This window comes from Diorhabda carinulata, chromosome X (assembly GCF_026250575.1).
Source record: "Diorhabda carinulata isolate Delta chromosome X, icDioCari1.1, whole genome shotgun sequence".
Classification (NCBI taxonomy): domain Eukaryota; kingdom Metazoa; phylum Arthropoda; class Insecta; order Coleoptera; family Chrysomelidae; genus Diorhabda; species Diorhabda carinulata.
In genome coordinates this window covers 43,423,429-43,450,741 of record NC_079472.1, presented here as the reverse complement: position 1 = coordinate 43,450,741, position 27,313 = coordinate 43,423,429, and the positions used below count along the sequence as shown (strand labels likewise).

The following is a 27,313-nucleotide window of genomic DNA, read 5'->3' as shown; positions in this document are numbered from 1 at the left end:
TGTAGATGAATAAGTCTCCAATGTATGATTGATTATTTTTAGTGATTATCTTTTTAGCTTATGTAACTTTAATATTGTATAACGAATGTAAAGATCCTTATCATAATATAATATATTTACTTACTTATTAGAACAAAATAAACTTTGTTTTATTTAATAATACATACCTGAAAGTATTACTAAAACGTAGACAGCTGTTCCTCTTTGGGGAAAGTAGTATGTCATATGTATTTTCAATATAATATTGAAAAACACTTTGAAATCAACTACGATCTCGAATAAAATATTTTTTGATAAAAAATCACAAGTAGGTGAGCCTAACCACCGTGCACCAACAAATAATTTCGATAAGTTATTCCAAACACAAAATTCTTTTTATGTAACTATTTTGTAATATAAATATCACATAAAATAATTTTGGCCGCCTAAATCCTGAAAAACGATTTATGTGCAACTGTCTGTTGTTCTTCATAAACAGGAAGATTGCAGAATTTCCACAAGACATGTATGTTTGTTATTTATTCACATACATATGTACAAGAAAAAAATGACTCATGAAATAAAATAAATATATTGTATAAATTTCTTCTAATCTTCAATTATTAGATCGTTTTTATATGCTTCTGTTGATAAATTGTATTGAATTTGTATCTCTCCAAACTATTATTGCCTTTTTGAATAGATAAAACTCTTGACGTTTCGACCTAATATCGGTCCTTATCAAAATATAATTTGGCATTAATAACTTGCATGAATTTATCTACCAATAGATCTTATATAACAAGATTATCAAAGTCTAAACTGTTTCTGAAGTATTGTTTTTTAGAACCAGTGTTGAAAATAGAGGATCTCCCACGAGTTTGCAGAATTGAGCCACGAGCCTACGGTGAATTTTCCAAATGTGCTATGACGATATTTTGCGACAACAGAATAAACGCAATTAGTATGTATTTTTCAAATTTTATTTTATGGTGAAGTTACTACAGTTATGAAAATAAATTGTTTAGGTTAGGTTATGTGCTTGTTCTCTAACTGCAGATAAAATAATTATGCCATTGTGTTCCATCATCGCTAAATAAAACCACAGTGGTCGGCCAATCGGATTTCTCAAATTTTTCATTTCAGTTGGGTATGCCGCTGGTCGTTTCAGTGTTAAGATTATTTGTATTTGAAAATTTTCATTAAGGTGAAACTGTATGGAATATGGCATATGCCATAGTGATCGTCGGAAAACTATGTTATTCTTGTATTTCACTTTGTTTCAAATATTTTCAGATTTTTCTGATAAATCTCTGTTGTTGTGCAAAAAATTATCATCCTAAACTTTTCTTCACATCAAAATAACTGAAGAATATTAAAATAAACTTATATTGGTTTTCTTTTAAACAAACTATTTTTGTCGTATCTATGATGAAATTTCAAAATATCGATATCCCCTGTTGTAACCGGCGCCACTGACTTCACCTACCTTGCCTTATCTCTTGATGGTGGATTCTCTCTACAGGTCTATGGCAACCGAATGCATATCGCTAATCCTATGACTCAGTTCTACTCACGCTGTCTCGATAAATTGACGTCTGTGTACCGACTCCGGCTATGAATAACATTTCACGTAAAAGTTAAATAGAAGTAGAGTTAGAAAATTAAGCTAAAAATGACACCTCAATCTACCCCAGTGTTTCACTATACAAAACAACCCCTTTTAACGCAAAATACCACCCACGTGACAATAACTAATTCTAAAAAGATGAAGAAAAACAAGTGTCAAGGTAAACATAAAAAAATCAAGTGTGTTATTGTTGGAGACCAAGCAGTTGGAAAAACTTCTTTAGCTGTATCTTACAGTAACGACAGTTTTCCTAGTGAATATGTTCCTACAGCTTACGACAATTATAACGGTAAGTTTGATCTGTTTACTTCAGTTAATTAAGGAAATAGTAAGTAATGTTTGGAATCGATTATTCACTCTTTGATTTGGAATACATTGATTTTTTTGAAAAATTAACCCATAAACATTTATAATTACGGAATATTTTCAATTATTACATATTACATGTGGTAATATTATTATGAAAATTATTTTCTGAATGACTAAATATATATCTACCTGTTTTTTCTTCAAATACATGAAAATAAATGAAATGTGTATATTTAGAGTAATTTTTCAAAAAAAAAAAACATTTTTGAGCTCTCATTTAAAGGATACTGTCAAGTAAACTAATTATTATATCTCGCTGATTAAGATTAGGTTATATTTTTGAGGACGTAGCTTGTTGTGTAATAATTGATATTTCTTCAATATACTTATTTCATACCTAATGTTGTTTCTACTATGTACTACTAACTTAACTTGTAAAGGGTCTTGTTAGATAAATTTGAAACGCTCATCATCCCAAGTTACGGTTCTCCCATACTGATGATAAGTTATTTCTGTAAGTTTTCTTAATGACAAAAACAGTCATCTAAAACAATTGTAATGTATGATCATTGAATATAGTAGTTGCAGACAAGTATATACGGAAATGAACAAACATGTGGTTCATGTGGAAAGTTAGTCCACAATATCTTTTAATATGTTATCTAGGTGCTTAACGTATATATTATACCATATAGAATTTGAAATTTTGATGCACACAATCCTAATGAGTTTGTATGATTATCAAAAATTATTATCATTATTTCATAATTATTTCATTATCCATGATGATCAAAAACCTAAGCTTTTACCGCAATATATGAATTTAGGTAGAAATCTTCAATTTCAATAACATGATTGATTTTGTCTAGCTTTCAGATGAAATATTCACTGATGAATATGATATAGTCATATGAATGACTATATTATTAGTCATAGTATATATCATATTATAGAATTACCAAACTTCCATTTAACATGGTATAAGATGTCGACTTGGTCGACCTCCACTCATCGAGTTATATAATGAAATTTGTATTCTAATAATAAAATGTATTAATTAACAAAATTTGATTTCATTGGTAACCAATTTGCCCCTCTCAAAACTACTAAATGTCAATACACTGACAAAAGTTTATCAGTCATATTGACTTGAATCTTTTAACGTCACTAGAAAAACTATCAAGCTTTCTGGTGTATTGGAAATTGACACGTGTAAGTGCAGGCAACTCACCATAGATCAGTTTATTTCTTCTTTATGCACCAGCGATATTCCAGATCATCATATAGCATTGAGATAGAAAAGACCGTATCTGATTTAAAGACCAGTCACTTATCTTATGTCACACCTATTTAAGAGGAGCAGTAGATTGGTAAGCATGCAAAAGTCTTTATAAACTGTCGTGTGAGCAGAGTTCTCAGAGATGTAATAGCTGAACTTTTGACTATACCTAGAATTTTATTTGGAATAAAGTTATACAAGGAAATAGAATTTTACCAAGACACTCTAAATTTGAAAATGAAACCATCAGTGTTTATCACTAATAAATTGATCAGGAACAACGAATAACAGTCCAAAATCTCAACAAACTACTAGGTAGCTAAATCCGCATAAATAGTTTGGGGAAATTTTTTGTTTCTTCCTAAATATAGCTTTAAATTTGTATGTACTACTGTATATCAAAAGAAGCTGTATTCCTTGTTTCCACATAATTTCTGTTAAAAATGTGGAGGAAAAACTTTCCATTTGCGAACTTCCGCTGATAGGAAAAAATTCGACCCATTTTAAAAATAAATGATGTAAGAACTAGATCACATACGACAATAATTTGCCAAAGAGATTTTGGTTGATGTCCAGAGAAGCTTCGTATTGGAATTGCAGAAGTATTAATTCGACTCTCTACTTTCAAAATCTGATAAGCGGGAGATCAATAGAAAATGTGGGGTGCAAGGAGCGCAAATGCACTCTTAGAAAACATTTCGTACATCTAGCACACACTACCTGTGTCGAATCCGAAAGATCATTCGACGAGCGCACAAGAAATTTTATCTGCCGAAGTGAGTCCTAGAGATGGGCAAACATACGAACTTTTGAATGACTGTTATCATTAAGACAAAACGAAAAACCATCAGCAACATCTAAGATTTTCCAAATCTTCAAAATTATATAAAATATTGAACAGAAAGTGATAGAAAAAAATATTTTTTCTAAGAATGCGTGCATTTTTAGTATTAGGTCAAAATAATTAAAAAACTGCGTATTTTGAATTTTCCACAAAAAGCTTTTAATTCAAGAATGGTTGGGTGTGGTTAAGTTGGATTCAACTCAAGTATCAACTTTTTATTACTCTGTTGTTAATCCTTATGAAAATCAGTTGAATAAGTGTCTAAAATTCAATTTAATAAAAAAACCGAAATGACTTTTCCTTTAAGAAATTATTTGTTATTATTTCGCAAAATAAATTATGAAAATAATCCTAAGATAATATATTAAATATGACTGTTTGAAAATAACTATTGTACGTTGATTCGCATTTTAATAATATACTAGATTTTTATTTGAGGTTACAATTTTTATTTTATTTTACATCATTTTGATGAGGCAAATTCTGTTTCTAAGGAATGTTCCTCGGATCATTTCAGATTTTGTTACGATAAATAACTTAGTAATAAACATCAAGAGCTTGATTTATGTGGTATTGAAGTTTGCAGTTTAAAAGAGTAATGTTTTATTGTCATTGGAAAATATTTATTTATTTATTTCAAACGCCATCACTCTTGAAAATCTGTTTGTCAGTTTTGGCTTAACTGATTTTCACAGTAGATGGTGGTACATTAAGAACCACTAGTCCAATTTAGCAAATTTGATAAATGTTTCACTAGTGGCATTTGAAGTTACATTATAGTTAAGGGAGTTTTATTTATCACTGGTCAATAACTATTATTCAAATATCTGAAGACAAATACCGTGTGATACTTTTTCCCTATAGAAAAAGATATAACGCATCACAAAAACGTGCAGAAAACTTTGTAATTTATTTGAACATTTCCGAGGTGGCAATTTCGTTATGAAGCATTTGCGTCGATCTGGTCTGCCTTTAACTATTTCGCAACTTATCTGCATGGATCGATAAGGAAGCTATAAAAAATATGTTGTACTTGGATTTAACCGGATCGAAATATGCTTTACTTTGCGCATTTTACTTTCTTTACTATGAAAACTGTAACCTGGTTGATTCAGTATCATACTATAAACAATTGGACCTTATGTTCCACCACCATAACGCCCAATCACATGTATTATCGATGTCTCGACAAAAATTGACTGGACTTGGTTGAGAAGCCACCATATAGCTCCAATTATTAAACCGTTTGAAAATCATTGGTTTTTATTTAATCAAAACTTTCCAAATGGGAAAAAATTGACAATAATGGAGAAGTCGAAAATATTGTCACCAATATTTCTGACACTAAAACAAAGTACTACTAAAATGTTTAGAATTAAGTAAGAACTTGGAACAACAAATGTTGAAAACTAAAGAAGAAAATGATATTATATTTAGTGGTTTACACTAGAACGATTTAGACTAGTTGCATTGAATGGTCTGGTAGCTAACATTTTATTACCAATTTGATTATGGAGGGTATTAATAGATCATATTCCATGAACTTCCACATAAAACAGTCTTGTCTTCAACCATTCCAATAACTCCAAAGAGCAGTTATGAGCCTTTTTCTTTGTGCAAATCTAAGAAAATATACAAGATACTCTAATGAAATTTCATAATCATAAATCAATTTTACGGAAATTATGGCTTATAGTTATGCAGCAGAATTTGAATTATTTTTTGGTAGTTACTATTCAAAAATTCAAACTCATCATAATTTATTGAACAGTTCATTGCTATTATTGTATGAATTTAGTAAATACGCTACAAATGATTGTTTCTATGTTGAATTATGGAAAACCCTTTTACATTCATATTTTTATCGGTTTGCCTTCTTTGGGTTAGTTCTGGTATTTTTTTCACCTACAATCAAAATAGAACAAAAAACATAAATCACAAGAAAATGAGTCATACTGTATTAATACTGATATTAATATACACCAAAAAGGCTCTTTAATGTTTCTTCGGTTTATGCTGTTAATCAAATATTGGCTATTCCTGGTTAATACAGTCATTGTGAAATTTGACATCAGAACGATGTGAAGGAAATTGGAATATGCATTGTACAATGCCATAAGTTAATGCTTTGCTGAAATAATACTGAGACTTTTTTGGGAATTAATATCATAAAAAGAATTGCTCTTATGTTCATAGTATTTCTCACAACAGTAATTAATTTAATATATGAATAAATTCAACACTTCTAAATACACTTTTAATTTTGGCAGACTTATGTAGTTTAAGCGATTAAGAACGTTAACTAATAATTAAATTAAATATATTTACTCGAATTTATGTTGGCATTTCTTTTAAAAGTCTAGCAATCTTTAGAATTTTCTCTTGAATATATTATTATATATATAAATTAGTTTTTTTAATAATTTTTGGAAGATAAAATTTGACGTTTCGACTTTTATTTAAGTGTATCAAAAATTATTAAAAAAACTATTATTAAAACAGAAGAGATCTAAAATCAAGAAGATTTAGATGTATAATATATATATAAATATATATATATATATATATATATATATATATATATATATATATATATAAATTAAATTTTTTCTCTTTAATTTCTTGGGTTCGTAGGTTGTTTGAAATATCACATTTTTATGATAGATGGGTATAATGTATATAATGTATAATTTTTAGAATGTATAAAAACATGTAAGTAGAGATCTTATTTTAATTTGAATTTCGTAATTTAGATGATTGATGTTGCATTCAATATTACATAAAGATATTTGTCACAGGTAATACTTTGAAACTAGAAATTTTTTGTGCCAAATTAGGACCTTAAGATAAAACTTCTTTCACTTCATTTGATATGATAGTATCAGTTAAATTTTCGATCCATTTTGATTTTATTTCATTTGTATTTTCAGCAATAGGTAGTTGTTTTAATATTAGGTTATCAATTTTTTTAATATTTTTTTCTTTGTAATTATTAAAAAGTGTTTCAGTTCAATTTTTCTTAAATTTATGGAAAATATTGATAGGACTTACTTCACATATTTTAACTTTTATGTTTTTTAAATCGTTTCCTAATTTTCTTATTAGAGTAGTTGACTCGGTAATAGATAGTTGTATGACTTGGAAAATAAATAAAATGATAACGATATAAAATAAATAAAAAAGATTGTGATATTCATGCTGCAGGCGACTATTTGTGAATTTTATACTGGATAACTTTAAATTTAGAAATTGTTGGTAACAAATTATCTTTTTTGCGAAGTAATAGAATCAAATTTTTTGATGTCACATTATATAAAATTAACAATAACATAAGAACAGAATGGTATACGAAACCAACTTAATCCTCAAGATATTTAAATTTCAAGAATGATAAAAAGCATATTCAAGAAGAGGATAAACAGATACCATAATCAATTAAAAAACAAAAGATAAACGAAGCATCAAAACAAAAAACATTGTTCCTTAGCCATATGTACAAGGATTTTCCCAACAATTAGAGAATTATTTCAATAAATATGATATTAGTATAAGTTATAAAGGACATAATACATTATCCAAATATTTCACTAAATTTAAATCTAAAACACCGAAAGAAGTAATATTATATATCAAGTACCTTGTACTAATTGTGACTCTGTCTTCATTGGGCAGAGATCTCAGTATTTAGACAATAGACTAAGAGGTCATCAATACGATGAAAAAAATAGAACTGCATTTACGAACCACTAAAAATCAAAATAGATAAATTCAATTAAAAAGATTCAAAAATTGTTGAAACGGAATCTAATACACGAAAAGGGAATTTTAAGAAATGGTTCACATTCATAAGAACGAAAAGCTATAAATGATAAAAAAGACCTAAATAATTTAAGTAAAATTTATAGCTCTATTTTGTAAATTTCAATGAAACTATAAATAATTTAATTAATTACGTAATGCTACATATTTGAAATGTAAAATAAAAATAAATTAGTGTCATTAGAACAAGTTCTATTTTGATTTTAAACTTATTTTGATATTCATGATGAATGTGATCTATTAATTAATATAAATACGCAAATTGTCAGTGTAAATCTTATATTTTGATAACTGTTTCTTTTCAATCTTTCTCGATAACCTCGATTAAAAAATTGATTAAATCTTTTTTGGATGTATCTCAAGGCTAACACAACACAAAACAGTATCCGGATTTAACACAACTCTCATATTATTCAAAAATGGAATTTTAATGTTAAGATTCGAATATCCCGGATTTTTAACGGGAAAATTGCTTAACTGTTTTTTCTCATTTGGGACTGCAATTTTTCATGCAAAAATAAAGGTTTTTCTGAGTTATGCTACAATCGTAGTACAAGGTTACGCTGAACATGAAAAGTATTTTCATAAATTTGAATTAAACCATCGAATAACCATCAAACTGTGATATCAGTTGAATATTCAATTTTCTAAAATTTTTCTAAAAGTCAATTTTTCTCGAACGCAATCGTTTTTTTTAGTTGTCTATGAGGAGGTTGATCGTCTTATTGGAAAGAATACCTATTTCATTTTAGAATATATTTTAGAATAAGTTTTCCGTTTCAAGTGTTGAGGCCCATAACTTCCCACCCAATTCAAGAGGAAGTTGGGTCTGTGCTTCTGGCTTCTTGGAATGATTTAGGATGTTCGTCAATGCAGTTACGGCAATTGTGTTTATTTAAGGTACTATCACAAAAAGAAATATTTATCATGAAAACAAATATTGAATTGAAAGTTCACACTAGCATTTATTTTGTCAGTCATAATCTCACAATACTGAGAATGTTTGTTTGGAAAATCTTAATTCTTTTGTGACCCAACTATGGATGACATTAATTATGCTGCAAAGTGCTACGAAATAGTAGTAGAACCTGAAAACAAGATTTTTCTACAAATTGTCTTAAGCTTGTAGAATCTTAATTAATATGTTCTAAAATTGCTACTTCTGTCGTTTAATTCGTAACACTCTTAATTCACCATTCCTCTTGCACAATTCCCATTTTAATTTACTTTTTATGTGACAGAGAAATGACACATCATTAAACTACTTTTTCTGCAGGATGCTCCAACAAAAGGTTACATTGACCATAGGATGAGTGAAAAACCGGAAAATATTATGAGGTATGCTTAAAAAAACGTTCATAACGCCAACCGTTTCCAAGTAACGGGTGTTGAAGATAGTAGAACTCTACACATTTTTTAGAATTGTGCCGAAACTACAAACAACATTGTAATGAAATTATACCAGAATATGGTTTAAAAGCTAATCCTATATATTTTTTTTAGTATTGAATATAACTTTTAAAACTAAATTAAACTTTCTGGAACCGTTGGTGACATTCATACTGAAACACTGCTTACACTACCACTAGCATTGCTTACACTACCACTACACGAACACTCACAATTACAATGTCTGACGTGCGTTTCGATAACCAAGTCATCGTCTTCAGAGACTGAAGATAACCTGAAGTAAATAAATTGAAGTATATTAGTATACTAAAGTTCAAATGACAGGAATCTTGATCACATCTAAGTAAATATTTGCAACAGAAATTTGTTAACATTGAAGTCAACTTTGATATTTATAGTAATAAATATTCATCATACTATGATTTTTTATACCTCGAAATATTCATCTTAAATTTATTACGTTTCCCGATCAAAAATCTTTCAATTTTCTATGATAACATATTTTTTATACTTCTACTATGTCACCCTATAACTTTCTTATCATCAAACCAATTGCATCAGATATAATATATGAAGGCCTAGAATCTTACATTTCACTTTGGACTATTAGTCACGGACCACCCTGAACAGTGCTAACGGTTTAATCTATCATTTTTTGATAAAACTGATAAAGTACTCTTTTGTTAATCGATACACATGAAAATGATTTGCTTTAAATGTTTGCGTTTTCAAATAACAATTTTAATCATCTTTCTCATCAAATGATTAATTGAGAAACATGGGTTAGCCAAACAAATTAAATTGGAAAGACATTTCACGCAAGTTCTGCACTGATAAAATTGAATCATTGGAAGCATTACCAGTAATATTTTATTTACCTACCTAGTACCTACCCACTAGAATATCATCTGTAATTAACAAATACCATTAGGAGCATTAATACAATTGTATTTCACGTTTAGCTGGAAACTGCATGATTTAAAGGCGTCTGTGCAGAAATGAATGAATCCTTGTTAATTAGAAATAATTATGAATATCATTCAAGCAGAATCAGGATCTTGAATAATGATGGAGTTGAAATTATTCAAATACGAGGGCTGCTACTTAAGTTTTGAGTTATACATTCTAACATTCCAATTGAGGTACCTCCAAAACATGTGATCTGAACGCTTGAACCGCTTCTTCAGGTATAGAAAAATGTTGATCTCGCAATTTATTTTTGATATGCGGGAATAAGAAGAGATGCTAAACTAGGATTGTTCTTCGCATGACCCACCTGATGTGTGAGAGCTCGCATTGTCGTGGAGGAAAATGATCTGTTTTCTGCTATTGGTTTCTCTGATTTCCAAACTTCTGACAAACAAATGCTGGTGTACTATTCATAATTGACCGTTCCACTTTGGTCTTATGGAACGGTTAGGACAACAAAATTAAACCATTTGCATAGAAACCTTTTGTTGGATTTGGCTTGTCTTGAAAGACCTATACAGTCGATTGCTGTTTAGTTGTCACGATCTTATAGATGATTTTTTCAGCATTTCTTTGGACCAATTGGCACGAGCTTTATTTTTGCGATTGTCAAATTATGCGGTCTCCAACGCGAACAAAACTTTTTGACAGATAAATTGTCGTGCCTATTGAATGAAGGCGATTAAAACTAGTGCCCATGTATGCTTCAATCTTACGGTATGTCATATATTACAATATCAGTTTACGCACAGCATCGATGTTTTCTGGCATATCAGCCGAATTTGGACGACACGTCGAAAATCATAGAATATCATCGCTCGAACATGTTGGCGATTTAATTCCATTTTTTGACCAAGAATGTTTCAAGTTTCCGTAAACAACTGAAACAGCATTCTTATAACAACACGTTCTGAGTACGTTCACCATTAAAAATGACAAGCTTTATGTAGGTAATGTCAAATTTCACATATTCATACCAGTGTTGCCATATTTATAAGTAACAATTCTCGTAGACAAGATTTCTTATTAAAGAAAGAAATAAGCTTTTAAACTAATTCCACTAACTTCCTTTGTATCATGTCTAAATAGTACACACAGTTTGAAACTTAGTAATGAATTATTTTCAAATTAAATAAGACCTAAAGTGAAGCGCGATCAGCAATCCACTGATATAGAAATCCTTCCTACAAGAGCTTTTGATGATATATGATATTGAAGGTTATGTTAATGATTATTGTTTCAAATGCTCTATTTAATTTCACATTTAAAATTCGATGTTCGAGTTTTAAGATAGTCATTATTTTGGAAACAATCTTTTTCATGTAAATACACGAGAAAGAGAAGCATTACAAAGCAATCCCTATGATTTTTTTGTTAAAAATACATAGATGAAAATGATCTTCATCAAGAGAAACTAAATACCGCTTCTACCGTGGATGCTACTCATTAGGTTGTGTTAGAGTTATTACTTTAAACTTGGCTGCTAAAATATGCTTATAAAAGTACGAAGGTTTAAAAAAAGTGGTTAATTACAACTTAAGGTATTTGCATTTCCATAACACCCCTAATTTGAGTATATAAATTCACTTGTAATATAAATATTTGTTAAGAATACGATAATTTTTTGTGCCATTTCTTTATGGTTACTTTTTGAAATTTTAAAATTGACCTTCACAAATTATTTAATTTGATATGATTTCATTAAATTTTTAGCTTCTTTTTGAGGCAACTTTTGATATCATTTTTATTTCGCAGAGAGCTACACAAATGGTTTAAGATATTTTGCAGAGATCCATTCTCACCTTGACACTCGGTACATATTACCCACATAATTTCAAATATAGCTGAAGATTTTCTGGTCATTTATCAGTTCATCTATTTTTTTTTAATTTTTTATTTAATACTTTAAAATTTCAACCTCCCTCTGAGATGGCAATATCTAAAAAATTTCCATTCAAAGTATTCACTATTTCTCTTTATCAGAAAAATATTTCACAAAATAAATCGTTAAATTCCAATGTTTTTGAGATAACAAATATAAATTTTAATATATTTAATGCAACAATCAGGTGATTTATCCAGTGTTATTATCTATGACGCATTTTCTATAATCATTATAATAGATTTTTTTGTACAATACGGGGGCAAACAGACATACACATACGCTATTTCGAAAACCTAGAAATAGTGTTATGTGAAATTGTACAAGAGAAAGTGGAGAGACATAAAGGAAATAAAAAACCATATACTAACCTATACTACAATTTATATTTTTCACATATTGAAAATATTTATCTTGAAGGTAGAAATATTTTTAACTAAAAAAAACTTTTAATGATTAATTATATTTTCAGACATCCAGTCGAAACACGAAACATTTTATATTCATGAAAATGTGAAAATAATATTTTCTGCTTATATTTATATTGTGTAGATCTCTGTTCACAACCATTATGGTTTAGTCATTGATAACATGATTTGCCTCGTATATCGACATAGAAGAATTTGATATACGATATTATCTACGAAACACCAGCTTTTAATCCTACTACTCTCTTTTATTGACGACGACACCTGAGGATGAGAGCAGCTGAGACTGCGTCAAAATTGTTTTGACGAGCCTGAATGAAGTATTAATCCTATAATTATCTTTTATTGGCAAGGACACTTGAGTATGAGAGCACCTGAAGTTGCGTCAAAATCACTTTGATGAGCTTGATTGAAAGAAACAATGAATTCAACCGTTCACATTGACATATATTCTGTCAAAACTCATATTTTAGACAAATGCACTTATAGGTAATATGGACCACACCATTTGTGAAACGGGTTAAGCTGTTCCTCTTTTTTTGGATAATATTTTCAATCTTCTGGATACTATCATACTTCTTCTTCTTCTTCTTCTCAAGAACTCTTCATACCTTTTATCCATATTTTCCACTCTTTCCAATCCTTTGCTTCTTCATTCATCTGCTGTATTGTTCTCCTCCTTTCTGCGTTACTTGTTGTAATCAAGTTTTCCTGGGTCTTCGTTTCCTTCGTTTCTTATACCTTTTCAATTGTGTCACTTATATATTCAGATTTGTTGTGTTACCGTTTCCGTTTGCAATAAAAAGAACACCGGTTGCAATACAGGATACTTTGTTAACTAATTACGTTGGAAGAGCCTTTTATAAGAATTAGAATAACTATTCCCGATTGTGGAATTTATGGAAATTTGCCTTTTGATTAACAGCAGGTATACGTGTATAATTAATGTATCTCTAAAAACATCGATCACTGGTGGAGAATTATTATTGAAGAAAATAAGAAAATTACTTAGTATCTGAAAATACTACAGAATTTTGAAAAAATCTAGATTGAATGTATGTGTGGAATATTCAATTATGTTTATTCGTACGTACATACCAATCATTAGTTTTTATGAATTTACCTAATTATTGATAAGATTATTGTTATGTATTTCTTCCTTAGAAAATAATTGTTTAATGTTTATTTTATTGTTCGATTATTTGCAATTATCATTTTTAAATAAATTCAATTGCAATTTAAATTTAATATTTTGCCTTTTACACAAATATTGAATATTATTTGAAACCTTTATACACATTTGTATGAGAAAAATCGTATTTCAATTTTTTTATTTTCATCAATAGTCAAGCTTATTATCTTTTCTGTTTAGCTAGTCGTTTTAGTATAAGAATCTAATGTAATAAATTTGTCTTTTGCAGTTTCCCAGAAATTAAAATCGAGCAGTTAAAGGCTGTGACACGTTACAACCTCATTTGTAGTCAGAGTAGCCTGATAAATTAACATAAATACCATACCTAATTAAAAAAAATTGTTTCACCCAGTAGCAATATTGTAATGTTTATTATTCCCATCTTCTTTTGATGTAGATGTCAGAACTATTTATGGCAACACAAAAGTGAGATGATAAAGTGCGAGTGGATTGGGAGTGTCTCAAGATAAACGCTGCAGCTTATTCTGCAAAAAATTGGATAATTAATGTTTTCCAACACTGTTTCTTATTTTTTAGTAATATATTCGTATGTAATCCAGAAATTGAGATAGATAAAAAATCACCATAAAAACGAGTCGCTCCTGAGTGCCAATTACCATCAATAATATACTTTTCATAATTCTAAAAAGGGCCTCCCTACCTTAGATTATTGAAGTGCATTTACCCATCCTTCGAGGGTGAAAGATGTTCTAACTCACAATTTTCAATTAATATGCAAGCCTATACAATGTGCCTGTCTGTGTATACGCTATGACTAGTAAATCATGAGATGTGCATTCTTGGAAATATAGGGGATCCGTTGTTATATAATGGAAGAATACTGATTATACAATACCCATATAGTAACTAAAAATGTAAATTATTACCTACTGCTTACTTTCTGAATAGAAATAAGAAAACGATTCAACTATTGAATGTAAAGTTACAATTAAAAAAAATGCGAACGTGATTCTGAAAATTAATGTTGTAATTGCAAACCAAACACTCTGACAACTAATTTCATTCACCCATGAAGTTCATTAGAAAATTATATTTGATGTTTATTTTATCTGGTTTATTTCAGTAAAATAATTATACATGTTTGAAGACTATTCATATTAGTGGAAAGTCTAGGAAGACTTCACATTGAATATTTCTCACTTTTTATTCTATTTCTTCCTCCTACTGAAAGCATAGCTATATTTTTCAAGTCCGCTCTATTGAGATGTTCAGGTTTACGTCTCTATGCACCTTTTAGGAAGTCTACATAAATAGTCAAATCCACGGTCTACAATCCTTAGTATTTTTCTAGCTAACTTATTAGTCTGTTTAAGTTCGTATATGATAATAGATACTCGTATGTGCGTTCCTTTTTGCATCTCTAACTGTATCTTTATAGGTTTCTAAGCGTCGTTTTTTAAGATAGTAGAATTGTGTTTTCATCGACTATCTCAAAAAGACAGAACAATAACGATCATTTCTTGATATGGTAAAGAGAAAAAGCTACCCTACTACCCTGCTTTTTCATTAAGATGACGCACCTTCTCACACTTCTGTGATCGCCATGGGAAATTCACGTTTTGCAATTCGAATTAGTTGACTGCCCAATTTTTCCCAACCTCAGAGTTCCAATTTCAACAGAGAGATTTTCATCAGATCAGGACGTTATCTCTTACATAAACGTCTATTTTGAAGAAAAATACCACAACTATTATTTTAAAAGTTTACAAAGGATAGAGTATCGCTGAACTAAGTATATAGTCTTGAAATGAGGAGATTATGTTGAATAATAAAAATGATTATGGAAAAAATGTTTTTTTTCTAGGAAGGAAACTTTCCATATATCCCATTAGCGCCTACCGTTACCATAAGGCAACACTTTCAGGCAGATGTTAAAATAAATACTAATGACAGCGTGTCTAAGCTAGAAGGGTAAGGGATGTTTCATTTGATGTGCAAATGTAAATTGTTGCAGGAGTAATAAAAGCAGTTAACTTGTCCGACCTTCTGAAACTGCGAAGCTAAGGGTTTTTTGAAAATATGATTCCTAAGTTCAAACAAGTGTAATTATTCTTATATAATATGATTCTTTAGAGTTCTATTCATAAATCTGACATAATTACCAAATTAAAATGCAAACAATATTTTAAGAAAAAAATTGTGCGTGTGTTACCATAACGATAGGAGATTAAACACTGTGATAATTCTGTTTTCTGTTTCTTAGGAAACGTTTTCTCTCGCTAAAGTGTTGAACATTATATATAATAATCATAATATAAAGCATAATGATAGAAGTATGCCCAAATATTATGGACGTCATGGCTGCAAGCAGTTTATTCATGGTAGGTCTATTGGGGTACAAAATATAAAACTTCGTCACAAAAAACAATAGATGGCTATTTAATAACCTTCTAACGAGGACAAGAGACCAAACGTAAATACAGAGTACAACATTTGGAGAAGCTTCTAGTCCATTGCTAGTACTAGATGAAGTGTTTCATATAAAATGTATTCACTGAATAATCTATACATTGAGAATTTGTTTTCTTTTGTAGCGTTATTTTCATTTTTGGGATTTCGGATCAATCAGCTACCATGTTCACCATCATTTAATTGTCTTGCGGTACCAGGGAAATTGCAAACTTGATAATATGGTCCCACTAGCAGACAAGATCATTATGATCCAGTGGTCAAAGTTGCAATAACACAATGTGTTTAAAGGCGGAATCGATCAAATGGATCACAATATAAGCTGTTACCATATAGGTAAGAAATGGTACAGGCCTTAAATTTCATGTTTACTAGACCTTGCTATGCAAAATAGCTGGTTACTATGAAATAAAACGGAAGGAATAAAGGTCTCGCAACTTAAATTCGAAAGAGAAGTGTTCAATACCTATTTGAGCCAGTAAGCAAATAGGTGAATTTTTGATTTAATATAAACAATATAACAATGCGTTGAAAATACAATGCTTTTCTTTGTTGAAGTTGAAATAACTTTATTAAAAATAAACTGTCCCAAAAATTATATCAAAAAATTTCATTTCCCCTTTTTAGTAAAATTGTGTTTTTTGCTAGAGTGGAGATATTCCCAAATAGGTATTACAATGCCTAGCGTTGTCATATGGCAATAGTAGATTCTGAAAAAACCGTAAGTTTAGTAATATATTCATTTTTTAACAATTAGACAAATGAATGGAGTAGTAAAGGACCGTAAAGAGTGGAAAATGGATAATACAAACAAAACCCTATTATTCTAGAGAAGAATACCTTTTTCTCATATTGGTGTTATTCCTGATAATGAACTTTCAACTTTTCATGTTATGTATTAATTAATAATTTTGGTAGTAATCAGATGAGGTAGGCACTATATTGCTAAACTATTATATATGAAACCCTATTTACAGAATTTAATTAATTTAATTTATGGTCTTTGGTTACCAATTCCCCCACTGTCTTATATTTCACCCTGAATTTGTTCTACACAAATTTTATATTTTAACATATGAGTATGTATCACAATAATTCCTATCACAGTTCTTATAAACTAATCTTGACCATAACATAGCTATTGAAATCTCGAGTCATTCACATTATCCTTCAACAATAAAACAAGATAAAATTTCATAAAGTTTACATGTTAATTCATACGAGAGCTGTTTCTATGTATTGAGAACATAAAGAAAGAGTAAATGATTTTCATTAGTACGAGGGATCATCAGAAAGAATTTATATATTCCGAATGAATTCTCTTCTCCCAGTGAAAATAGTAAAATTGGTGGATGGGGGAGAATTTATGACCATGCAACATGTAGGGAAAGGGCTAAGGGGTCACTCGTTTCATCAAGTAAACAAGATGGCAGCACTATAGCAGGGATTGACCGACAAAAATCAACACTGAAGGGAAAAAATGATAGACAGTTAACATATTTCTGATGTGTATTCCCGCTGAATTTAACGTGAACTATTACCATTCTGATGACCGTCACTTTATCGATCCTATTGTTAAGGAAACATGGATTGACATTGCGTTAAAAGAACACGTAGTATAGATTGGAAACTCTCCGAATTACCAAAGATAAACAAATTGGAAGTTACATCATCTGCTCGCAAAGTTACGGGAACACTATTCTAGGATTCATGTGGTATTATTCTGACCTAGTGCTTGGAGCGTGGTCATAAAATAGCCGCATATCACTTTGGTATCATTTAGACAAGAAACATTCAGACACAAACTCTCAAACGGCTCATATATTCAATGCTTAAAGTATCCAATTTCTGACTTCATTTGAATCGTCGTGAAGTAAAATAACTCGTCGTTGTGGACTCGCTTTTCTCGATTTATCGATAAATTTTTAGTAACCAAATATATCACGCCGAATTAATCTTTCTCTATTGTTGCTTGAGATTTAATATCTAAAAGAGGGTGGGCTGACCAAAACATATTGTGGTTGATCAGGAGAATGTATCAGATATTTTGCTGGTAAGTTAATCAATCAATTTTTTGAATATTGAAAAAAATGTGCGATACCATAGTTTTAAACGCAAAGATAAGAAAGCAAAAAAAAAATGTGATAGCGAGACATAATTTTCTGAATTTCCACTACATTTTGGTAACTACCAAGTCGACAAACCTCAAATACAAAATACTCCATGAAATGTAAATGATCAAATCCTAATTCTATACACGAATACAAAATTACTAATATTAATAATAGTAAAATGTTAATATCATTTACTTGGATTCATTTTCATAAAAATTCTATGCTAGAAATAATATTACATTTTCTTAAATAAATAATTGATATGAAATCAACTCATTAAGCAAACTTAAATAGAAAGATGCCACGTCTTATTTATTCTTCGAATGAATTCTCATGAACAAATATCACCTGCCTAAATCTACACGAAGTGAAAAAATGTTATTTAGATAAAAAGTATTGTAAAATTGGATAATTATACTAAAATGAAAATTCTGCTCTTAGAATATAGGAAGGGAAAAACCCTCCTTGTCCTTTTCGTACACTATGTAGGAATACTAAGTCTTAACTCTTAACAACTTAATAAGAATAAGTTGAATTTTAATAGTTCTTAATTATTTCGTAAGTTTCTCGAACCACTTCCATTTTTGGTTTATTATATTAGTTAAACCTTATGACTGTTTAGGTTTATGTAACATCTAACGAGTAGTGAATATTTTTCTTGGAATATTGTTTTTCTTTTTTTAATATCAATGGTAATACCTAATTTTACAAGAACTTAACAATTTGTTTAAAAAAACGGTATTCTTAAAAAATTAATAAGCAATTATAAGCTGTGAGGTGACAATTGTCTGATATATTCAATGTATTAAGCTAGTTGTTCCCAATAATAATATAGACAACATTTGAATGTAAGATTACCACAAAACTTAATTGTAAACCCTGCAACAAGACAATATATTTGAAGAGATATGAAAGATGTGCATTAATATCATATTCTATTTGAATTATACGTAAGGACAAACGTGTATCGTTAGAAATATGAAAATTAAAGGAATCGACTTTTTAATCAAACATCGTTTTACCAAGAGTTACTTATTATTTAGTGAACCTAGACGTTGACTGACGAGGCTTAGCCGAAGCATTGTAATCACATTAATGAAGTCTTTTACCCTGAGTAATATACTTTTTTCTTCAGGCGTACACATAACAAATGTAATAAAATAAAATATGAAGCTAGTTTATTAATAAATTTGTATAAAATCATATAATTAGTGCGACTTCATAGAAATAAATATTTAAATACCGAAATTAGCTATTTGGATTGATTCCGGAGGTGTACATAGGTATAAGTATTAAAATAATAGTTTTTAGCCACTTGATTATGATATCCACAATAATGCGTTGCTATGGTTTCTATGGTTTGTGTAGTATAGAAAATGTCCGTGGATATTTTATAATATGGTAGAGTGTAACCGCCTTGGGCAGATGTTCCAATTACCATTTGAACATGATGTTTAACAAACCTCGGCCTAACATGTTCTTTTACAAACACTGAAATAATTAATATCTCCTAAAAAATTGGTTCGGCCAAAATGGTCTGTTATTGGGGAAAAATGCCAATTATGAATTGAGAAATTAAAAAAACATACATAAGGTTTGAAGCCGGCTGTAATTTGTTGATATTGTTTTTTTAAATGGCATTGGAATGGGTAAAAAACTTAGTTTCCTCATTTCAATCCTTATATTCTTTTACCGATTATATAGCAGTGTGTTTGAAGATAATAAGTATTCGCAGTATCATCTCAAGCATAAAATTACCATAAAATTTTTCCATATAAATACGTTAGTGGTTATAATTAACAATATTTGAATTTCTCGGCACATGGTCATGCTCATATGCTTAGGTTTTATGTGCTTCGTAGAAACAATTTATTATATATTATAGCTCATCACCAACTAATATAAATTCATAATACTGTTACTTGGGAGAAAGATTTGCCTAAATAGCCTCACAGATTCACAAATCTCTATTTTGCATTATTTATATCAAAATTAATTAATTCCTATCCATTCTAATACTGTTATTAGGTTTCTATAGGCACACACGAATGAACTATCTATACATTGGAATGTAAAGTCTTCTAATTTCATTTCAGCTAATATTTCAATTTATTTTTTGTCTAATATATAGTCCGCTTCTGCCGGCGCTAGTCCATTGAAATTACAAAAGCTATGACTTTTGTATGGAATTATAAGACGTGGGAACTTATTTACTCACACTGTGGGGTAACTGAATTAATTGTTGTTTTTTGTTGCCCACGCATTAGTATAATATTGTGAGAAGCCTACCAGGACATTCAATTATGGACTAATAGTCCAGTTATTTCAACATAAAAAATTCTCAACATCGGAAAGAGAGCCGATTTATAGTAGGTATACATATTTTTTGGCGTTCTAGAAGCCCATGCTCCAGTTATGCTTCTATTATATTATCATTTAAGAGCATGATATTTGCAAAACTATTTACTGAGAAATTTCTTTAATCCACTCAATTTCGAATTAGAGGACGGTGACCGCGTAGATACCTTTTGAACTTGAAATAATTTAATTATTTATCAGTTTATATTGACAAATTTTAAATTTTTTTGATAAATCTATTCAATTTCAACACTCATTACCTTTGTGTGTTTTTAGATATTAGATTATATATTATACTCAAATTATTATATATCTTAAATTATAATGATTTAGTAGATTTCAAGTAGAAGAAAAACACATCAATATACGGCAATTTCAAATTAATTCGGCGGCTTTACTTTATTTATGATTTAAATTCTCTCCTTCCTTATTACGATTTTCCGGATGTTTGGTAATGAATATTTTATTCTGACCCAAAACTAATATATGTCGTGAAAGTTTTTTAATTTGATAATAGATACTATTTGTATGCTTATTGACTGCCGAAATAATAAACACATTTTTTAATTAATTCATAGAATGATTAGATCGAAGATGATCGATATCTTGTTCAAATTTTTGAGCAATGTATAACAGAAATACAATGAAAATAACATACTATTTTAATTGTTGGACAGATTGTAGGAAAACTAAGCTAGTTCGGCGAAATTGGCAAGATAAAATAAAATATGTTTAATATAAAGTCTGTAATTATTACTGGTCAGTAAATAACTTTTAAATTTTTTTCTTTAACCCTTTAGCTGCAACTCTACTCAAATTTTTGTCCGATCCAAAGGTACGTATGTGTGGGTCAGTGGAAAACTGGCCGGAAACAATATAAAATAAAGTAATACATTTAATAATTCAAATTATTTTAAAATATTTCTTGCCAACGTACAGTTTTTCACTTTTATTTGTATTCTGTTCCATATATTTCTTCTAGCTTCAACATTTTCTAATTTGTTACCTGCAGCTTATTTGTCGTTTTTTTATGATGATCCTATTTTATAATTAATTCCTGCGTCTCGTTATCCACTTTGATGAAGCATTATTTATAAATATTTATATACTTTTCACTGTTCTATTTTAATTTCTGTATAGATATTCGTTTTCCATATTTCCAGTCTTTTGGTTTTATTGGCGTTAATTTTCATGCTCCCTTATTCCCTATCTTTATATTTTCCTGTAATAGCTTCCTGCTATTAATAATAAATAGTCTGTGAAAACCCCTTTAGCTATGTTGACTCTTTCTAGATATCATGATCCAACGAATTTCAATCTATTTTCTGTTTCCTATTCTGAATGATACTGATTCTTACTATAATTATATAGTCGACTGATTTGGTTTTATCATATATTGTTAAAAACATGTTTCTATGAATATATTGTATATAATTTTAATGATATTTCTTCTTCTTCCAGCCATTAAAAAAGTTTATTATTATATTTACATGACTATTTTTGGTACTAGTAATATTTAAATCACATAAGTCTAATAAATTTCGAAAATTTTCGATTACTGTTAAAAATACTTTGAAATTCATTTTAGACTACTTCTTTCATGCAAAAGACATTCAAAATCACATGATACACACAAGTTATGAAATGCTTATTTAATTTTGTTTTGGTTGGAATCGCAATTACACTATGAAAAAATTCAACCCTCCAAATACTATAATTTATCCTTTAAGTTTCTAGTATACGAAGAATTGAATAGCAAACTCATTTTGCTTTCTCTTATTTTTAGATAGAATGTCTTGTGCTTCATTTATTTGTTAGATTAGGTGAAAGTATTTCATTCAGGCTGTAAAACAATTGAAAGCTTGTTCTAATTTAGTGAGCGCTGTGACAATAATTGTATTAATGTATTTTAATAGAGTGTAACGAGGATAAGGCGTTGACATTAAGCAATTGAGAATTAGCACTTTTCGTGCTCCTATGTCGAATGTTAAAGGGTTAATTGGTCATTTTACTATTAAACTACATTAATGTTGATATCTAAAAGGTGAGCTATCCGGTCATTATTAATCATGTAATTAATACAAATGACAGTAGGAATTGTTATATAGTGAAATTATTCAGCTCTGAGATAAAATATGCTGTTTTTATAATTGTTTCATGTTGATAAATAATATTAAATGGTTCCACAGATTGTATATTATTATTCGTCAGAATTTCAAGATTCATAAAAAGGATCTAAATGAAATTTTATAATAAATTTGAAAATGATAACATTAATAATTAAAACATAGGAACAACAGTAAAGTGAACATGGGATAAATATCAAAATATATACTGCTTTTCTCCAACTTTTTTTGTTCACGGCTGCATTGCGTAAGTTCGCTATCTCTAACTTCTGTAAGTCTTCCTTACATGCATCTAGCCATTTACGTGGACGCCTTCTTCTTCTTCTTTCTGCACCTTCTCCACTTATTAAGACTCTTTTCACCCACCTGTTGTCTTCCATGTTCGCTATATACCCCCCCTATAACGCAGTTTTTTTGTCCTTACTCTATAATCGATCTCCGCCTACCCATATAACCTTCTAATCACTGCATTCATTCTTCTTCTCCATCCATCTTGTCCCACTCGTATCCCTTCATCCCCTTCACTTGTTACCGTCACTCGCAGGTATTCAAACTTTTGTACAATTCCTAAATAGTTGTTAATTATTTTGTCCACTCTCAAAATCCTTTCAAACATTTTAAAAATTTTATGCCGGACCTCCCAAATCTTCCAAAGCTCGCTGCTATGTTGTACAAATAATTGATATTAGCTGTTCCAATAAGAAGAAATCTAAAGTCATTGGGTCGGATGATAGTTATGGCCATTTTATCGCCCATCTTCTACAAACCCATCTGCCCAAAACCACTCTCTAATTAGAAAAAAATAATGTGTCGAGCTTCATCTTGTTGAAAACAAGATCTTCTTGCAAAATCGTGTTACCACCAGTTTCAACTCGATTTTTCGAACTAGTTATTAAGTACTACGCTTCTACGTTATGAAAGTTTTGAGCATATATGTTTTCTTTTAGGATTATTTAGCTCTAAAATTTCACATAAACTTAGGGGAAAAATCTAGGTTTAAAGCTTTCATGGAATGAGGTGGTTAATAATGCTGAGCACCATGACTATTGATACAAATAAAACTGTTATGATTATGTGTGCTATTTATCAGTGTAATAATTAATTAACATTCTCACAAGCAAAACTATTCCAAAAATTCATTTTTACGAAAATATGAAAAACATGTTTTACGTCTGCGTAAGCAAAGTGGTACTTTCCATGTATTCCAATGCCACATAGTTCGGACTGGAGACACTTAGTGCTTGTAGCATCTTCTTGGAGTGGTCTTCTTGCATTCGAGACGAATTTCTTGGGGGACTATCGGTTTTGACGTTTAATAATTGGAGGATCTAGAGAAGAAGCTGCGGAACTCCCGCTGCTGCTAATTGCTGATTTAGGCCAGTATTTAACATATGCAGGCACCAATAGTATACACCTAGTATACACATTTTTTAGTGAGCATGCTAAGATCCGGGCGTAAAGAAGACTGTAGTTCCGTATAAATCAAAAAGACATTGACAACGCAACAATCAAGATAGTGGAAAAAATCCTTTGCTACCATTTGTGAGATTTTCTGACAACATTATGACTTTCTTTTAGTTGATCAAATTTATCGACAAAATTAATGAAAGTATCATGTTAACCTCTTCGTAAATGCTTTTCTTCTTTAGTGTCGGCAAAAACTGTTGGAATTCACTATTCCACGGGCTAAGATATTCTTTACAACTTCACTAACCCGGTCAGTTTCTACGTTAGTACCATATTTACAATTTGTCATAACCTGGGATATTTCTGTTGAGAATTACACTACCATCATTTATGTACAAGTTATTCAAAAGCCAATTGAATCGGTTAAAGCTCGTGAACTTCGAAACATGTAAATCAGGTGCTGAAAACCAAGAATATCTGTAGTTCAGCAATTTTTACATTTCCATCACCAATTTCAAGGCAATAAAAACTCTTGAGCTCTTCAGTTGTGGTAGGTGTTAAATACTTAGTTTGATGTTCGATGTTGGGCTCAGTGGAATTGAGATACTAAACCAGATAAACGGAGGTCATCATGAATCACCTAACACCATCGAATTGGACTGGTCTTCTCTATTTTCTTCGCCATCCTCATCGCCACAAATACTTTCGTTATCTGAAGGAATATCCTATAACAAGTATTCTGCAATTTCTCTATCCGCGCGAATGACGCGATATACTAAAACAAAACTAAAAAGGTATTAGCATTTATTTTCAAAAGCTTCTTGTACATAACACTCATCATTTAGGGTGGTAAGTTAGCTAACCACTTTATTTTTGTTGTCATTATACATGAAAAATCTAGAAGCTAAAAGTTTTTTTTATGTAAATATGTATAAAGAAGATACATGACATGTCATTCATTCAAATAAACTGCCAATCGTTCGCATTGTCACTTGTCACGCGTAGTCAGAACGTTTATGATTCAATCATTTGTCGCTAGATGTCGTTGATTTCATTATGAAAAATCATAAACAGGTGGTTAGTGACACTAACCACTAAGACTGAAAGAGTTAACTGTAGTGCTTTTCTTACTGGTTAATGACGAATTTCTACTTGATACCACGCTGCCAAGTATTGTGGGAGATTCTGCAGGAAGGAAGCTAAGATTTCAACCAAACCACGATGATTATTTCTTCTTTTGATAGTAACTGATCCGTTTCAGTAAACTAATACTAGGATATATTTATGGTTTACATTATTATACGCATAAATTTCATTGAATATTGTTGACGTAAACTGTAAACACAATTATAAAAAAACTAAATGCACAACGTTCAGCAAGCAAAACTAATTTGACGATGAATTAATTTTGGCTACAAAAAATGGTTTTAGGAATAGCAAACGGAGAATATTCTAAGAAAGGTCTTGAAAATGATAATCTATTTTTTCAATTATTATTAATTATTTTAATTCGGGTAATATCACAAGCCATTTGTGATAAATATCTGGTATTTCTGTAAAGATAGTGAGACGATTTTTAAAAAGAAGAATTAGGCAATACCTCTTTTCATATACGTTTCCAGAAGTAGCGTCTACTACCGCTAGAATCTTAAAGGAAAAAACAACTAGTTTCTTAGAACGAACATTAAAGTATATCTCCTCCGAAGAACGAAATGTCCTTAGTCTTTTTTGATTATTACTTTCCTAATGGGTCGCATTTGCAACGAAACGGACTTTATCGCTGGTTTCAATTTTATTGCATCTCATCGGAGCGTCGCATTCACCTCTTGTTTGGAGTCTCTCTGGCTTCATTCTTATGTTCAATTGCAAACCATCCGTCAGGTAAAACCGTACCGTAATCACCGTTAATATGGAATTAATTTTTGATGATATATGAGATGTATTTAATACATAAAAAATATGTTATATACTATTCATCTCGGAAATTATTTCGAATTTTGATAAATCGTAGTTATGGTCTGCCGTTCCGCAAAGGAGGAAACAATTACTTTCCTGACTACTACGAATATGAATATCAGAATATGATCTGTCTCTTTCATATAAATATTCCCCTGAAAATCATCATGATTTTAAATCTAAAGCTTCTCTCGAAACAGGTGACAACTCCATTTCCCCATTAATTATCAGAATTCTGATATTTATTCACGCAATTGTTCATGTAATTGATATTTTTAAACCTATCTATAGCCATTATGAACAAAAATGGATGTGAAGAAAATTGGAAACACTTTTTTAAGAAATGTTGAAGAATGACGTATTGAATCAATTGAAACATAGCTATGATTTAATTGAAAGAGTAGGTACACACACAGGAGTGATTATATTATAAAGATAAAATGATATTCTTACTCTATTTATATGCAATATATTTTTTATCGTGTATAATTAATGAAATTATTAATTAGACTATTCAAATCAAAAAATATTAATAATTCTCGTTTATTATAAGAAAATATTTGGAAATGCGCAGTAGTATTTCTAGGTTACTTCAGTTCATCGATCCAGCAAACTCCGATTACCAATGTCTAATGTAAAAAAAATTAAGAACTTCTACCGATACCTCATATTCTTATTACATTCATCGTTATCCGAGAAATTAAATACCCGCCACTGTAACGTAGTCAGAACAGACCAAAAGAGCCCACCGACATTACAACTTGTTCACCTATAAGTCGAAGAGGTCAGACTTAAGGCTGTTATTCTGACCTTGTATGCAAGTTCATTTCCTTAGATAGAGCTACAAACATTATTGATCTCGATATCGATAATATGAGTATATATTTTATACACTGATATAAAACATGTAGTTGAAATATTAGTAAAATTGGATATATATATATATATATATTATTTGTGACTTTAACGATTTTGAAAAATCAGTAAAATTGAAAAGTATGTTTTCCATGCTCGAATGAAATGAAAAAGAAACAAAGAGAGCAATTGCAGCACTGAATCTAATGGTATTATATCATTAGTGTAATATTATAATTGAATTGATGTGATTTACGTTTCAGCTCCCACTTTGTAGCCATTATCAAGAAAGAGATTGGTAAAGAGAGGTATTTCGTTCATGGGTC

The 27,313-nt window shown here is 29.9% G+C and overlaps 1 protein-coding gene across 2 annotated transcripts in view; it reads left to right on the top strand.

Annotated features, from left to right (window-relative positions):
• LOC130901543 (rho-related GTP-binding protein RhoU-like) overlaps positions 1 to 27,313 on the top strand; it is a 134,478-nt gene that overhangs the window by 14,795 nt on the left and 92,370 nt on the right. Inside the window, exons 2-3 of one of the 2 annotated variants that reach the window (XM_057812995.1) lie at positions 827 to 943; positions 1,505 to 1,898. In XM_057812995.1, the coding sequence (XP_057668978.1) occupies positions 1,655 to 1,898 (244 nt within the window). In that variant the 5' untranslated portion in view covers positions 827 to 943; positions 1,505 to 1,654. Of the gene's footprint in view, positions 1 to 813; positions 944 to 1,504; positions 1,899 to 27,313 lie in introns of both variants that reach the window. The other variant, XM_057812996.1, reaches the window with a different exon arrangement.